The sequence below is a fragment of the Sarcophilus harrisii genome, chromosome 2 (assembly GCF_902635505.1).
Source record: "Sarcophilus harrisii chromosome 2, mSarHar1.11, whole genome shotgun sequence".
In the NCBI taxonomy this organism is placed as follows: Eukaryota; Metazoa; Chordata; class Mammalia; order Dasyuromorphia; family Dasyuridae; genus Sarcophilus; species Sarcophilus harrisii.
The window spans coordinates 523499364-523517173 of NC_045427.1; the positions used below are offsets into that span (position 1 = coordinate 523499364).

The following is a 17810-nucleotide window of genomic DNA, read 5'->3' on the forward strand; positions in this document are numbered from 1 at the left end:
TAATTTGCTTTTTCTTAGTAAGATGGTAGCACCACCAAATCTATAAAACATTATAGTAACAAAGATCTCCTCAGTAGTAATTTCTCTGATGGTGAAACAGGCATATGATACTTTCCTAGGGAAAAAACCCTTCAATTCCTGGATATGCAAAGCATATTAATTTATATACGGAAAAATAGTCTTAATTTTAATTAGAAGGAAGGAAAGAAGGAGGGCATCTCTGAAACTAACTTCAATGTGGCTGGAAAAACATCCTCTGCCTAGGAGAGTCCAAAAATCCAAGTATTTATATTCTCATATCTCTCTCTCTCTCTCTCTCTCTCTCTCTCTCTCTCTCTCTCTCTCTCTCTCTCTCTCTGTATTTATGTACACATGTGATATGTAGAGTAGAGGAAAATAGCTGGAAGGGACCTAAGAGACCAAAGTATTCATAGATTCATATACACACGTGTATTCAAACATATAGACACAGATGTATGTGTCCACCCACACAGTTATGGAAGAAGTGATCACCTGTACGTATTACTGCAGATTCTCCCAGCTTTGGTGTGTTTGCAGACACATGTACACACCTCTATCACACATGTGAATCACACGTCAACACACATGGTTCCTTGTTTACACACAAGAAAGCTGACAGCTACTACAACAACAAAAGCATTCTTACCTTGGAATTTTCCATTACACTCTCAATACAGTCAAAATAGGAGAGATCACTAACGGGTTCATTGGGATTATCCAACATTCCCTTAACAGTCTGCAGAAAGAGAGCAAAACTTAAATGTAGAATAAATATAGAATGAAACCAACTCACTATAATACTGTACACAATTTTTTTCCTATACATAGAGCTCTGATCACTATTGTTCATTTCCCTTTTAAGTAGATAAACTTTGAATTCTTGATGCAAGCATATTAAGTAGAGACCAGTTTTGTTAATCAGATATGGTACTAATTAAGCTAGAAGTTGATTACTTTTATAGCCAATACTTATAAGGGAGAGAAATGAAGGACTTTATTTAAATCCTGAGAAGCTGTGTTTAAATAGTTTCAAGGAGAAAAGTCTAACCTAGATTTCGTTCTATTGAGTTAGTGGTGCACATAATAGTTATAAACAATAATATAATAGTTATAAATAAATGGACAGATAAATGTATGTATATGCATAACATACATATTAATATATGAGGGTTGTAGTGTTTAATGAAGTAAAATTTTTCTTCATAGGATGTCTTGAAGATGAGGGGCTTAAGAAGCATCACATAGGAAAGTTGATGAGAACATTTATAAGCATAACAGAAGGGACCTTAGCGGCTGTCTAGAGCACTTTACAGATAAAGACACCAAAGAGGTAAGGGTACTTCACCAGTCACAAATGGAGTGCTCTTTCCACTATAACCCCAATGGCATCCATATTCAGTTTAAGCTAGAAGATTAAAGGACACTTTAAAAAGAATAGTGGCACTTAAAGGGAGATGATCCCTTTGGACATCCTAAGAAAATCTGGAGAATGGAAAGAAAATTGTTCTTTTAACATACTATCTCTTTTTTTAAAAACTTAAAAAAAATTTTTTTAAAGTACTTTTAAGAAATACTACCTCTCATGCTATATTACCTGAATGACCTTAAGCAAATCACATAAAAATATCTAGGGTCTCATTTTCCTCATTTATAAAAATGAGAAATATTAGAGTAAATGACTTTTGTATTTCCCTCTGATCTATGATCCAGTTAATTTAAAAAATAGATCCTCCCAAATAACTGAAAATTTAATCAGGTATTGGTTATTAATGGCAAAAATGACTCATTTAACCAGCTTGCATTCTGAGCAGTTTATAAATGTTTCAGATCCAATATAACAAACTTTTTCTGTTTTACTTGGAGTACAAGAGCTTATTTGCTATTAACAAGATCACAGAATATCTCCATTGTCTCTATATATACATATATACACAGACAATTCCCTCAGCTTCAGCTACCTGAGAATCAATTATAAATGTAAAAACATGCCAAATCTCAACTCAGAAGGACAATTAGTGAGTAAAATCTCTCTATGCTTGTTTTAATTTTTCCAATCAAAAAGATTCTCTCCCTAAAAATAAAGTATCAATAGGCATCAAATCCTTTGTAGAGTATAACTCATTTCCCCTTATTTGCTTTCAATTAATCACTATTTCTGTTGTTTATAACCTCAAAACTACAGTCTATTTGACTTAGCTTCAACTATTTTGGATTCAGCTAACCAACCATGAAAATTTCTTCATCTATTATTAGTCTGACTTTTTCTAAAGAATTCACCTTAAAGCAAGATTAGTTTAAATAGGATTTATTTGAAATGGACTATTTAGAATCCTATGAGATTTTTTTTCCTTCTTAAAAAAAAATAACTATCATTATTTTAATTTTGTTTTCCATCCTCCCTAATGAAGGCATAATTCAGGCATGAAATACATTATAAAGTATAATTTATATCTATTCTTTCCTATGTAAATGGGAAACAAGCAAATATCTGAACATTTTTGTCAAACAACAGGCAGATTCAAACAAGATTTATGTCCTTCTGATCATTTAAAAACACAGAGTAGAAGGAAAAACAGCTAAGGGGATGTAATACTAGGCCACTGAATCAGACAAACAGCTAACATATTTAAGGTGATCAAGAGAATGCTACTTTCCATGTAAACAGTATAAAATTTTTTAAAACTTAAGGGTTCTGGACATTGTATCGCACTGGCAAACATGGGTGTTAGTTACTCAGAGTCCTTAACATTCACCTCAAGCTTTTCTCCTTTGTATTGGCAGTGAATGAAGTGACCTGAGCTCAGGTACAAAAGACAGTGCCCCACAGCTTATCATTAAGACCTATTGTCTAAAAATGGCAGCAGAATTCTAATGTCTGGTGTTACATTGTGGAAAAGGCCTAAAGACGTCATCGGTTGTGTTGAGAAATATGTAGATTTAAATTCAAGGCTCGTGGAGAGGGGTCTAAGCAATTTTTACAAAGTAATTGTACATTCTGGGTTCCAGGCTACTACTCCAATGCCAGGAATAAAAAGTCAATTTATAAAGACTACATCATGTGCAAGTGGGAAGCCAGAATTATTTCAGGTTGGTTGTGGAATGTCCTCTAGGTACCTGTATAATCCCATGACGTCAGAACTACATGGACTGAAGAACACAGAAATACTCTAAATGACTACCAAGCAGCATCTCTGTAGGAAAATCAAGTGGCCATGGAAATACAACCAATTTATTTTTCCTGAAATATCAATTTGGTCTGTTTAATATGCTCTGCATCTTTGGAACTGCTGGCTTGTCAAGGGCTGGGGAGGAGAAGGCTTTCGTTCATTTTCTGTCACAAACATTTATATTCTTATACTAAGATATAAGAGTTAGAATTTTAAATATAGCTGAAACTATAGTTATCAGGTGATAGGGAGTCCCAGGACTCTGACTCTGCTCTAAACTTTTTAGTCAAGTATGTTTAACATCCTGCCTAGACAATGTCCCAGAACTCCAGTAGGACAAAATGCACAGGTGAAACATTCTTTATTCAGTAAGTAGTGTGTCCCAGGCAGGCTGTCATTTTCAACTGCCTCAGGATAAAACATTGTCTTAAGTTGCCTTAACCAGTTCAGTTTTGGTCTTACATCCCCAGTGCCAGGCAAAGAGCTTTGGACAATTCCTCCCTGTTCTTGTAAATATGAGACTTTTTCTACAAAATATACCTGTGGTATAAGGTAGAGGCAGTACTGAGGCTTCCTTGGGACCCACCAGGAAGGATTCCTATCTACCAGGATTGGTTACAATTCCTTTCCCAGAAAGAGTAGGAGATAAGAAAGGCACAGGACAGTAATCCTACAAGAAAATGGAAGAACCATACCAATCCTTCCACCTTTTGAAATTTCTAAGCCTCATTTCATATAACAATACCTCAAGTTCCCTGAGGGCATTGTCACACTCCTTCTGGCCCGGTGCTTGCTGGGTACACAGTGTGATGAGTTGGTTAATGCTTTCTGTCACAGCTCTAGAAGGGGGGGAAAAGGATTTTTTAAAAATAAAGACTGATGATGAAATTACCCTTATTTTATTTTTCTAGTTCATAAGAAATTCAGTTAAATAAGGTACAATCCCCATTCAAGGCTTTTCTGTAAGCTATAGGTTCTAAACAAGAAAAAACAAAAGAGCAAAAAACCCAACATAATTGAGGAAGAGAATTTCTCCCTCAAGCAAAGCAGAATAATTACCTTATTTCTGATGATTGAATTTGCTTCTAAGGGGAACTTGTGTTTCTTTTCAAAATTAATGACTGTCTAAATATATACACAAGCAAGACTTTGCAATGGAGTTCAAATATTAATACAACCACATTAATATTGCTTTCAGGATCTTTCATTAGCCACTTACAAGTAATAATCTGGACACCTCACCTTGCAATTTCTAAGATTTTAATAACAGACTACAGATTACCACAGACATGCTGAGAGCAATGCAATGGAAGTTTGAAAATACTTTTAATAAAATCCCACATGAATTCATAGATCTTAAATGCAGGACTATACACTGGAAAAACAAAATGTTATTTTCATTTGAAGATTGGGCACACAGAACACACCAGAACCTTAGATCCAATCTTGGCACTGTTTCAGGACCACCATGAACATTTGGGAAAGATTTAAAACTTGGAGCATCCTGGGTATCCAATTCCTCTTAAGCAGCTCCTTGTAGAATGGGAGGCAGATATTGATACCTACTCTAGGTTCTGAAGATATTCACAATTCAGAGAGCCAGATTATTTTAAGGGCACACATTTCATTACTATGTAGTGTAATAAAATTTGATAGACTTGCAGAGATGACTGTCGTATTTCAAGGTAAAGCACAGTTAAGAGAGAATAAAGATAAAACCCAGAGACAGAGAATTGGGAGGGTGTGAGTCCAAGTCAACATGTTCCTTGGGTTGCTACTTAAATTACTGATATCTTTTATTAATATGGAGTAGTAAGTGGGGTCTGGAGTTCAGATTTGTCCTCAGGCTAGCTATGTGATTCTGGGCAGGCAGATTCTGTTTACTGAGAAGGCAGCTAGGAGTTCAGCAGATATAGAGCTGGGCCTGAAGACAGGAACACTTGAATTCAGATGATCTCAGACACTTACTAGCTCTATGACTCTAGGCAAGTAAGTCATTTAACCTTTTTTTTTTCCCTTTCTTTTCCCTAGCTCATCACCTTAAGTAAATTTAAAATTCAAAGTAGAGTTTTTTATTGGCCTTAATCCACTGGAGAAGGAAATGGCAAAGCACTCCAAGAAAACCCTATGAGCAATATGGTCTACGGGGTCACAAAGAGTTGGACACAACTGAACAACAACGTTAGGAGAAGGAGAAAAAAGGAAAACGAATCTTCAGCTTGACTTTCAATTCTCTTCACAATTTGGATCTTAGCCAACTACCCAAAATGACATCTTAAAACTTCCAATATAAAGCAAATCAATGCATAAACTCCCTTCCCCTCACCCCCCACCTAGTCCCCCAACATGTCATGCTCATTCCCACCCACAAGCTTTTGTTAACAACATTCCCCTTTGTTTGCAATACTCTTTGCATTTATATAAATTAGGCCCATCTTTGAAAAGATTGTTATAAGTAAGTGGCTTTGTGGACTTAGTGAATCATAAAGGAAATGTGAGTTACTCTTCCTCTTCATGACCCAATTCGAGTCCTGTAATAAAAGTGACAATAGCACCTGAGACCTATTTTTATATCATTTTCTGGTTTACAAAACTCTTAACATATTTGGTCACATTTAGTTCTCCCAGCAACCTAGGGAGGTAGGGTGTACACGTCTTACTTTTGTAGATGATGAAAGGCCCAGAGCACCCCAATCAAATCCCAGGTCTTTGGGCATCATATCCATTACTCTTGGGACAATACCAAGGTGCTGCTACTTCAAAATCCCTTCCACAAATGCTAGTTTAATGGAAAGGACAAAGGATTTGGAGTCAGAGAATGAATGCATTTTACTAATAAACTACTTTAAGTTTGCCAGAGAATATGCAAATTGAATGAAGAGATTTTTCCAATGTACAAAGGACAATCAACTTAATTATTTGATGAGAAAACTCTACTTTGAATTTTAAATTTACTTAAGGTGATGAGCTAGGGAAAAGAAAGGGAAAAAAAAAAACCATACTGAACTTTGGTTAGGGAAACAACTAAAATCCTCCTCCTCCCCCAATCCAATTTGATTTAGATCAAATTCATTCCTTTGTCCAAAGATTTTCCTTATAAAAATTTTAGTATCTCTAACTATGAAAAACCCAACATTTGAGATAAGTACTCAATTGGGATAACATATGACAAAATAGGGCTATTTTTTCCTTCACTATATGCAATGGAGAAACAATACACAATAACTGCTGGTTCCCTCTCAAGGGCAGGCAGGGACTGTACCTTATATTGTGGTTGGTGCAGTATCATTCAGGGGAAGAGCCTATTAGGGTTTAATAAATCAATAAACCAGTATAAATTAATACACCCAATTAATAGTGGCACAGCAGTTGTGTGGTGAGATCAGGACCACTTGGTATATTTGTACACAAATGTTTCATTTAGTATTTTGCTCTTTCCAATGTGTCTGCTCTTCATTTGGTTTGTTTTCAACTCTTGCCAATGTCAAGGTTACTTGGTTTAGAACAACAGACTCTAAAACTAAGGGCTTGTACCTGTCTGTTCAAAAGACAGGGTAACACCTTATGCATGAGGAATTCATTGGGCAATATGGACAGATACTGAATAGCCTTGATTCGGCTATTAGTCACACTTATTTATTCCTTCAGAGTATGTAGAAGGAATAAACAAGAAAAGTCAGGGTGCCCAACGTGAAAGGTTGTGTGAATCCAACTCAGGACATCGCCAACTTCTACAGAGGGCACTCAAGAGATTATCAAACATTAAGCATATTGGAGTTAGCAGCTACCACTGGCCCTGGAGTAGCGTGACTGATAATGGAAACACAAACCAGGGACATTCCTGTATTCAAGAATAAAAGCAAGCAGACCTGAGCCCAAGCCCCAAAACACTGAGGGGCTTTATAAACTCAAAACTGTTCAGTGACACTAAAATGACCCAAATTAGAGTATCTCAAGAGATACAACATGAGGGAGAAAATCCACAGTAAGTATGGATAACCACTTACTACATGCAAACCATAGTAGGGGTTTAATAACAGGGTGAAAATATTGTTCCTGCCTTTAAATTACTTAAAGTCTAGTGAAGATAAAAATATTACTGACCAACAAATATTTATTGGAATGCCCATTATTTACATGTACAGTACTAGGTGTAGGGAAAGAATTAAAACTCAAAATGTGGATCCTTGTCCTTGAGTAGTCCTCATTATGGACCAGACTAATGGGGATGGAGATGGGGTCTTGAATAAATGTCTGCTGAACTGAACTGCAATCTATTTAGGGATATTCAACTCATACCTACAAAAATGTAAATAGAAAAGTAACAAAACTAGAAAACAGTGACACAAAGCATTACCTAAGAGGTAACACACACAATTTGTGTCAATATAGATGGATTATATATTTTCCAAGTTTAGAGGGTGGAGGCAGAGGACCGTGGCTGAAATAGTCAAATGCCAATACAAGATCAAGAATGACAAGAAAGCAATCTGTGGGTTGGAGTAGCCAACAAAGTCTTTTAAAGAAGGTAGGAGTTGATTTATATTCTAAAGAATAGTTACTATTCAAACAAAAAGAAAAAAGCAGGAGAGTAATTAGGAATGAAGAAGAATAGTATGATCAAAGGCAAATGCAAAAAAGACCATTTTTTTTTCATGCACATCCCAATTCTTTTTTTTCCTTCTCTTATACAAAGAGAACTGCTGTTCCAGCTTTGGTCTCTGAGGAGATCAGATAGGCTCAGCAGGGACCAACAGCAAAATACAAGTGGCAATGAGGGAGACAGGTGTTAATTAAATTGCAGGTTCCTAGCAAGTCAATGCTAAGGTTGGGACAGAAGTGGAAACGGGTCCTATGATCCCCAGTATAACCTCAGTAACTAGGGCAGTTTTGGAAGGGAAGAAGGGTAAATTGCTTCTCAAGTTGTCGAATATTTCATGCCACGGGCTTAGCAAGGTTGCAGTGTCAGCAACAACAGCAGAGAGAGTGAATAGAGATAGAGCCCCTTCTTCTTAGAACTGAAAATTGGTTTCTCAGTTTCTGGACCCAATCAAAGAGCACCAACTTAGCTACTTATCCTGTGACAGGGATTGGCGGAAACCTGAGAAAATGGTTCAACTCAACCAGGCTCATGAGAATCAGCAACATTCTGAACCAGAACAAATGAAGGAAATAAATAAGTTTTTACATCCTTAATGTGAAATGAAAGCAAATGAATATAAAGTAAAAATAAAAGCCAGGCCACTGTAGACATTTGAAACAAAATGAGCTCAACTATCCTCTGCCCTCCCTTCCCCTTTTATCCTGAGGAAGAAATGAGAGTCCATTACACAAAGAAATGTTCCATTTTCTATTGAGAAGAAAACTGGCTTTCCAATGAGCAGAAGGAATGAACAGTACAACAAAGAACAAACAGACTCAAGTTTGAAAATATTGGGAGTTTGGGGGAGGAGAGAAGAGAGGGCAGGAAATTCAGGATCAAGACACTGGACTGGCTTGTTCACACCCTGAAAAGCAGCAATGTCACTGCCATTCAGTCATATGACAGCCATATGAATGACCAAGAGATACCAGGGTAGATAATGAAAAGGGCAATGACCAGGAAATCAAGAGCCCAAAAAACTAGTCTTGGGTTTTCTACCAAGTGCCCCTAAGAAAGAGATTGTTACCTCTCTGGAACTCAGTTTCCTCATTTGTAAAGGCATTGTTTCTAAAGCAAGGGATTCATACTCTAGAATCTATGGACTTGTTCTTTAAAAGTATTCTGTTAACTGTATTTCAACATAATTTGTTTCTTTTATAATCCTATGAATTTTATTTTATACATTTTAAAACTTGATTTTGAAATGAGGCCCACAGGCTTTACCAGACTATCAAAAGGGTCTAGTACACATAAAATGACTAAGAATCTCTAGTTCAAAGGTTGTGACAATGCTAAAATTGTGACATATAAATAACAGAAGAGTACCTCTCCATAAAAAGTGACCAATATGAATGCTATGAAGAAATATGATTCAGAATAAAGGACAATCAGAACAACAATCATATTGACAGTAACTATGCAACAATAGGAGGAAAAAAAATATATATATATAGATAGATAGATAGATATGTGTGTATACATATACACACATACACACATATATGGAAAAGAGTTCAAAAGGGGACATGAAAACCAAGAGAATATTTAGTAATTATCTTTTTAATGTCATTATGCACTTCAAATATTATAAAAGGTTTACAACTTTGTGCATCATGTCCCCCTACTATTTCTATATGTGAATATTTTCTAATAGTTTAAAACAAATGACAAAATTAAAAAAAAAAAAAAAAAGCAAATCAAATGAATGCTTTTACTAGATTGTGTCCAGGATCTATTGGGACTTTAACCTCAGTAACTTAATATTCAGTAGAAGTGGAAAGAACACAGATTTTGGATCACTTTTGTGATCCTCGGCAAACCATTTCATCTCAATACTAAGACTCAGTTTCCTAATCTATGTAATTAAATACTTGGACTTCACTGGGTATCAAGCTCAAGGAGAAATGGAGCCCGTAACCCTTATACCAGGATACCTGTAGGCTCAGAAAACTACATACTACTATTCCCTATGTCTATTTTTATTTATCTTGCTAAATATTTCTGAATTACATTTTAATCTGATTTGGGCCCCATTAGAGTGCTGTGGGCTGTGTGTTCAATCCCTAAGGACTAGATGGCCTCTATGGAAGTTCCTGGATATAGAGATCTAGGATGTTCTCCTTCTGTAATGGGAGGAGCAATAAAGACTGGAGTGCTGAAGATGTCTGGCCACTCTGATATCCATGACCATCCTCCTTGGTTGGGTCCTTCTGCCAAAGTCTGATTGAGATAACTCTGACAAGACCAGATCCATTCTACAGACTCCACCACTTCTACCTTGGACAACAAGTAGGGAGGAAAATGCATAACAAAAGATGCTGGGTCCTTGGGGAGTAGCTACCAGCATCCGTTCAAAAGTTTGCTCTTATAGAAGGAGCTAATTCACTTTGATCACTCTTATCTGATTAATTTACAGCATGCACAGGAGGGAGTCCGATTCTGTGACCCCATTTAGGATTTTATTAGCAAAAACTGAGGTTAAGGATAAGATTAAGTGACTTGCTTAGGGTCACTTACGCTAGTGTATGAAGCCATATTTGAACTCTGGAAGATATCTTCCTGATTTCAAATCCTATACTTTGTCACTGCACTATGGTAGTAAATGGTAAGGCTTGGAATTAAACTCAAGTCTGATGTCTCCACAGTCAGTACTCTAAGCTTCTTACTCCTTCCAATGTACCATACTACCTTAAAGAGCTTTGGTTTCTTATTTTTTTTTTTTAAGTATGTATGATAATTATGTTTGCATTATCTATCTTCTGTGTTATGTTGGTTACTTAATTTTTCTGGCTCTCATTTCCTCATCTACAAAATAAGGATTTGATTAGAGGGTCTCTCAAGGTTCCTTATTGCATCTAGGTGAGCTATTCAAAGGAGAAGCAATGCAAAGGATAGTTCCCAAATGTCCCTGGGCTTCTATGATCATTTTTACTGAAAGAAGCCTTTGGATAATTTATTGAGTCCAGGAAAGATTTCTTTTAAATTTTTTTTTTTTTTTTTAAGGTGTGTGACTTTTATCTTCAACTTTTTTTTCAATTTTCTAAGTAGGGATTTGAAGTATGAATATTATGAATGCTGATCATATTCATTTGGAGTAACTCTTTTATTTGATACCTGGAACTTTAAAAGGCCAATTTGATCTTCCCCTAGGATATTTCAGCTCTGAAAACTAGTTCTACCTTGCTAGACTTTCTCATGATCTAAGGTGATAGATGGCATGTTCCAGAATGGAAACCTTTCAAATCACTGTAATTTTTGGTCATTGAAAAAGTGCAAGATAATGTAAGTCATCTAAGGAAAGATGCCTGGGAAGAGGTTTATCAAAAGGGCTTGGCAATTTAGGGATGTGGAAGAAGAGTAAAGAATCATCAACAGCTGCTAAAAACCCAACTGGGAGAACAATAGATCTTCAAAGTGAAAGAGTTCTTAACTAGCACAACTATGGATATGGAATAGCTCTTGATCAAACAAAAATAGTAAGGACCATAAAAGAAAATATGGACAATTTTGATCACTTGCATAAATTAAAACTTGCTTTCATGGTCAAAATATTTGGAATTAAAATTAGAATGGAAATAGTTAACTGGGAAAAAAATCATTATAATCTGTTTCTCTGATAAAGTCCTTATATCCAAGATATAAAGAATGATTTATAAGAAATCATATCCTAGAAAAATGGGCAAAGTAAATGAACAAAAGAAGAAATTCTAGTTATGAATAAGCATATGGAAAAATATTCCAAATCACTAATAATTAGAGAAAATTAAGTCAAAATTCTATCTCATAACTAGATGATTGATAAAAATGCAAGAAAAAGAAATTGACAAATGCTGGAAAAGCTAAAGAAAAAAGAGGAATACTAATGGACTACTTGTAGAATTGTTAAATACTCCAGCTATTTTGAAAAGTCACTAAAGTGTGCATCACCTTTAAACCAACTATACCACTGTCCTATATCTCAAAGAGATCAAAGAAAGAAAAAAAAAATCTATAAATACAAAAATATTTATAGTAGCTCTTTTCATAGTAGCAAAGAACTAGAAACAAAGTAGATGTCCATGAATAGAGAAATGGTTGAAAAAATTTTATATTTTTTTTTATCATGCTATGAGAAATAAGAAAAGGGATGGACAGTTTTGGAAAAACTTAGGAAGACTTGTTTGAAGTTGAGGAAGAATGAAATAAGCAGTATCAGGAAAACAATATATACAATAACATTATAAAGAAAAACAACTCTGAAAGACTTAAAAACTGATAAATGCAATGGCCAATCATGATTTTAAAGTACCAATGTGGAGCTTTTATTCATTTCCTGGAAGAAAGATGATGGCCTCAACATTCAGATTAAGACATATAGTTTAAGATATGGCTACTATAGAAATTTATTTTGATTGACTATGCAAATCTGTTTTAATAGTTTTGTTTCTATTTTTCCATTTCTCTTTCTAGTGGTGGTGGTGGGAAAGGGAGTGAAAAACAAAAAGAAAAAGAAAAGGAAAACCAGAAAAAAAAACACAGATAAGGAGGACAGTTATGGTAGTCACATTCAAGTTTATTTTAAAAAGAAAAACAATCTGTACAGAAAAGAGATTCATGATTTTGGGCACGATCCTATTTTTCTGTTCAATTATGTATGCAGAAATGCCCGCTTTATTTGGTATTCATTAAGTTCAGAATCAAACAAATGGAATTTGAAAGATTTTAACTTATTTGTTCATTCTCTGGTAGCTCTAGTTGTAAAGCAGGCTGAAGAATCATTTAAGAATAGAAGAGAGGGAAAGTTTTTGGTTAGAATCATAAGTAGACTTGATAGCTCCACAAGCAAAAGGAAACTTCAAAGGTAGTTTTACAAGGAAAAAGAAAAAAAAAAGTCAATAATATTACTCTTCTGAGTGGAACAATGACAAAATGTAATGGTAAATATAGAGTCTATCTACATTTAAAGCTTAAAAAAAGAGGAAGAAATGGAATGGGTCATGTAGTTATCCCAGGATCAAGTAGTCAAAAAAATCACTTTAAATCGGAGCCTGCAAAATCAATGAAGTTGGGAATTTACTAAAGACTGCGACAGATTTGGAATCAAGAGATTTGGTTCAAATTCCAACCCAGTCACTTACGTTTAACCACTTAGAGACTAAGCTTCCTTAGCTGTAAAAGGGGAAAACATATTTTGAACAAAATAATATTTGTATTACCTACCTCTCAGGACTATAGTTAGCAAAATACTTCTCAAATTTTAAATCATTGTAGAAATGTGCATGATTAGGATTAAAAGGAGAAAAAAGTCTTGTGCAAAGAAAACTGCAACTGAAAATTCAACCCAATAAACCATTATTAAATGACTATTATGTGCAGGAGACACATTCATTTAAAACATAATCATTCAACTTTCATAAATTACCAGTAGTCTGATCATTTCTGCTACTTACAGGGAACACACACACAGTACACGTAGCAACAAGAGGCTAGACCAAGCATTTAAAGACATTATAACAGAAAAGAATTGCCACAGTGACACAGTATAACCCTTCATTTTCCCCTCTTACCTTGCAGCTGCTGCTAAGAGATTTTTCGCATTAGGGGCCCCTGGATCAACGGAGAGAGATTTAGCAGCTAACAACAGCTTACTGGATGCCATGGAGATATTCTTGAGGTTCCCTATCACTTGGATCTGGTCCTCTTTAGTCTGGAAAGTCAAAAGGAACCAAACTAACTAACTGTTTATCAGCCCTGGAACTCAAAGGGCCACAGGGAACATTTTGAAATAAAAGTATAGATCCCATTTTGCAGACCCCGTTTCCAGGTGCCTGTCTCCGTAGGACACTGACCAGTGGCTCCACTTATCCAGAAAGATGCCCCATTACACATCACGTTCTAGGTTCAGGAATCTACCCGAAGCAACTGAATATCTGACAGGAGCTGTGTTCCCAAGCGCGTGCATGCAGACACACCCCCCCCACAAACAATTCCAGCAACTTGCTTAACAAAGCCTGGGTTGTCAAGCAGTTTGCACATCTCAGCCTGGCACAAATGACCCACATTGTCTCTATTCTCAGGGCTGATTACATTCTGGCATTTTCTACACACTAAAAAGACATTTCTCACCTGGCCTAGCATCTGAAAATTAAAAAAAAGAAAAAAAAGAAAACATCTTTTGTAAATAAGAGGGCAAAAAACACCTTTACTCTCTCTTAGGGAGATCACTGGAGTTCAGGAAACAGTGATACTACTAAGGCTTGTCATGTTCCCTTGCTCTAAAAAGGTTTATCTATTCACTTGTAGGAGGGAACATGTAATTGTTTGATACTAGGTTTCAAAATGATAGTTTTAAATGGGCCAAAGAGCACAATATAAATACAAATTTTTACTGAGCTATGTTAAATTCCAATCTGCTACCCTAATCTCTGTTAAAATGCACCCCATATTTCTACCCAAAATGGTACAAGAAAGAGAGAAATTTTTAAAGGAAGGACAAGAAAAGAAAAACTCATTCTCTGGAGCCTGGAAATACTTCTTTCACTGGCAAAGATCCAAGTTTGAGACCACTTTCAGGTAGCACCATTCTAAGGGGCTTGTCCCAGATCATGGATCTTCCCTTTAAGTACACAGAACAGAGACATATCTAGAACCCCTGAAGCTTGTCTCTATCAATGTACACAAGGAAACTGAAGTCCCAAATGTCCAGTAGAAAGGTAGATCTGAACTCAGCACTAAGCCCCAATTACCTGAGCTTGCCCAGCCATTTCAATGCCGGCATCGAGGAATTCATCAAAGTCATCACTGAATTTTCCAGAGGCAGCTGCTAGTTCTCCGCTCTGTCCCCGGGTGGCGTGGACTACCTCCCCTGCTGATTGGTTCAGGTCAGCCGCAGCCTGGTTCAATTCACTTTGAGCTTCCTGGAAAGGCTTGGTACTTGGTGGTAGCTAGGGTAAGAAAGCAGAGAGGAAAATGTGATTCATCCTGGATGGAGGTGTCAGTACACTACGAAGTGTGTAATGGTAAAATTAAGAAAGTCTCTGTGATCCCACCCAAGTTAAACTTGTCCTTAGACATGGTTAGCCTCAAGACCAAAGCAAATCTAACATTAGGAAAATAGTATAAAGTGAGGAACCTAAGAGATTAAAATTTTAGATGCAAAGAAGCTTCAATAATGAACTTACTGTTAGTCTTAAGAACTAAGAGTAGGGGAAAAATAAAACCACTATCATATTTAAGGCCTTCTGGTTTTCTAAACCACCAATAATTAACTTTGGCAATAATTATCAGGTTTAGAGAACCCTGCAATAGTTTTGTTGGTGTTAAACTTGTGATCTTTGCTAGTAATAGACAGCTTTTTCATTTCCCCAGTGGGCAACTGACAAAATTGTCAGATAGCTACAAGTGATAATATCCCTTAAGTACGGTGGGGCTGTATCTCTTTTCTCTTTTTTTTCTAATGCAGGAGAGAGACCACCAAGAGATCAAAGTTGTCTCCCCCACTAACTTTTCTCTGCTAAGAAGACCTTAAAAAGCAATGAGTTATGGATCCACTGGAAAAGATATTATGGCAATGCAATAAAGGAATTTAGTATAATTATGGAAATTAGTTCTGCCTCCAAGTGACAAGAAGAAATAGAAGTCTGCTTAACCAAAAGAGAAATATCCTAAGAATTAGAGTTTCTCCAAATGACCTTCTCAGGACAAAAAGACTTCATATTTTACTCTGGAAAAAAATCCAATACTTAAACATCTTCCCCAATAAAATGATTCTTCTCACTGAATCAACAAGCAGCTTCTTGCTGGATTCGCCAATGCTCTTCAGGGCCACATCCACATCCTTCTGCCCAGGAAGGCAATTCACACAATTGTTCAAAGAGTGTGACACAGCTTTGGCCACCTTGGAAGGAAAAACAAAATAATAAAAGAGTTTCTCGAATCTCACTTTGACCAAATTATGTGTCCTTTGAATGCAAATTTTGGGTTGCTAAAATGAAGTAGAATGGACATCCTAATCCTGCTGAAACTGCAGTGTTTTACATCCCCAAAAGGTGCAAATCATGGAAATCATCACTATCTATCTAAAATTGTAGTGTGGTGAACTGGATAGAGAACTGATCTCTAAGGAGATCTAGTTCAAATTCTCCTTCTGATACATATTGGCAATGTGATCCTAGATACTTCCTCTGAGGAGTTCATCGAGTCTCTCCAAGATTATATATGGCAAAGAAGTGTCAACTTGTATTAGTAGGAGTTCATTACTGGGAACTTCCTATGCCAATGAAATAATGGTTCCATTAAAAAAATATTAAAAAATAATGCTACAAAACTACTAGTTCTCAGGAAAGATTCTGGGTCTAAAGCCAAGGTGCCCAAGCTACTTGGGGATAACATTTGGTGATACAATGTACCTAGGTAGATATCCTAGAGCAAATAAATCCAAAGTGCTTTTTGATTCCAACAGAAGTCACAACTAGTTCAAGCTGTGTGAAAGTTTAAAAAAAAAAAATAGAATCACCTTTATCTTTGCTAAGGTCACAAGGGTGAAAACTCATTCTGAATAATCCTTTGAAACAAGAAATTGAGTTGAGTGACTGTATCACTTGAATAATTCCATATTCATTTTGGGATGTGTTATTTTGCTCTGGCAGACACCTCACTTGTTGCTTCAGCTGCTTGATAAAGGTACTATTCTGTTCTCTTAAACAGAAAGTAATTGGGCATAGTGGTTTACACATGATATTCCATTATTGGAGAGGTTAATTAAGGCTGTTACACTTCTTGAGCTTAGAAATTGTTAACTGCAAGGGGCTCTTGCCTTCACTTAATATGGTGCGCATCCTCCTCAGGGCTCAAAGGACCAATAGGTTATTTAAGAAAAGAATGGAGGTCAGAAGTTGACCATCGCTTATATCCCAAAGAGATTATAAAGAAGAGAAAGGGACCTGTATGTGCACGAATGTTTGTGGCAGCCCTGTTTGTAGTGGCTAGAAACTGGGAACTGAGTGGATGCCCATCAGTTGGAGAATGGTTGGGTAAATTGTGGTATATGAATGTTATGGAATATTATTGTTCTGTAAGAAACGACCAACAGGATGATTTCAGAAAGGCCTGGAGAGACTTACATGAACTGATGCTGAGTGAAATGAGCAGGACCAGGAGATCATTATATACTTCAACAACAGTACTATATGATGACCAGTTCTGATGGATCAGGCCATCCTCAGCAACGAGATCAACCAAATCATTTCCAATGGAGCAGTAATGAACTGAACCAGCTACGCCCAGAGAAAGAACTCTGGGAGATGACTAAGAACCATACATTGAATTCTCAATCCCTATATTTATGCCCACCTGCATTTTTGATTTCCTTCACAAGCTAATTGTACAATATTTCAGAGTCTGATTCTTTTTATACAGCAAAATAATGTTTTGGTCATGTATACATATTGTATATCTAATTTATATTTTAATGTATTTAACATCTACTGGTCATCCTGCCATCTAGGGGAGGAGGTGGGGGGTAAGAGGTGAAAAATTGGAACAAGAGGTTTGGCAATTGTTAACGCTGTAAAGTTACCCATGCATATAACCTGTAAATAAAAGGCTATTCAATTAAAAAAAAAAAAAAAAAAAAAAAAAAAGAAGTTGACCATCAAAGCCCCTCAGACGATTGAGAGTGGACCCATGAGTAGTCCTACACTTTGAGGCTGGGAGAAAGGAGGAAAATTAAGTCTGAAAAAAAAGCAAATAAAATCCAATCTACGAGAAAGAAAAAACTGGATTTTTCATTTCATAGATCTCTTTCCATACTGCTGGTCTATCCCAAAATATAGGGTGTCAAGGCAAACAGATTAATTGGTTACTTTTGTTGATCTGAATGGACTGAAAACAGTCACGGTAACAGATCCAGTTTTCCTCCAATGTATCAGCCAGACTAAACTCATCAAGGACAGAAAGGCTTAAATAACCTCCAAATACACATTAGGGAAAGAGTTAAGGAA

General features: G+C 36.1%; 1 protein-coding gene across 4 annotated transcripts in view; it reads right to left on the reverse strand.

Annotated features, from left to right (window-relative positions):
- The window catches only part of TLN2 (talin 2), a 528144-nt gene that overhangs the window by 122360 nt on the left and 387974 nt on the right, over positions 1-17810 (reverse strand). For all 4 annotated transcript variants that reach the window (XM_003755615.4, XM_023497706.2, XM_031955439.1 and 1 more), the window contains 5 exons: positions 15587-15706; positions 14556-14753; positions 13377-13516; positions 3934-4027; positions 668-757 (listed from right to left, as the gene is read on the reverse strand). In XM_003755615.4, the coding sequence (XP_003755663.1) occupies positions 668-757; positions 3934-4027; positions 13377-13516; positions 14556-14753; positions 15587-15706 (642 nt within the window). The remainder of the gene's footprint in view (positions 1-667; positions 758-3933; positions 4028-13376; positions 13517-14555; positions 14754-15586; positions 15707-17810) is intronic.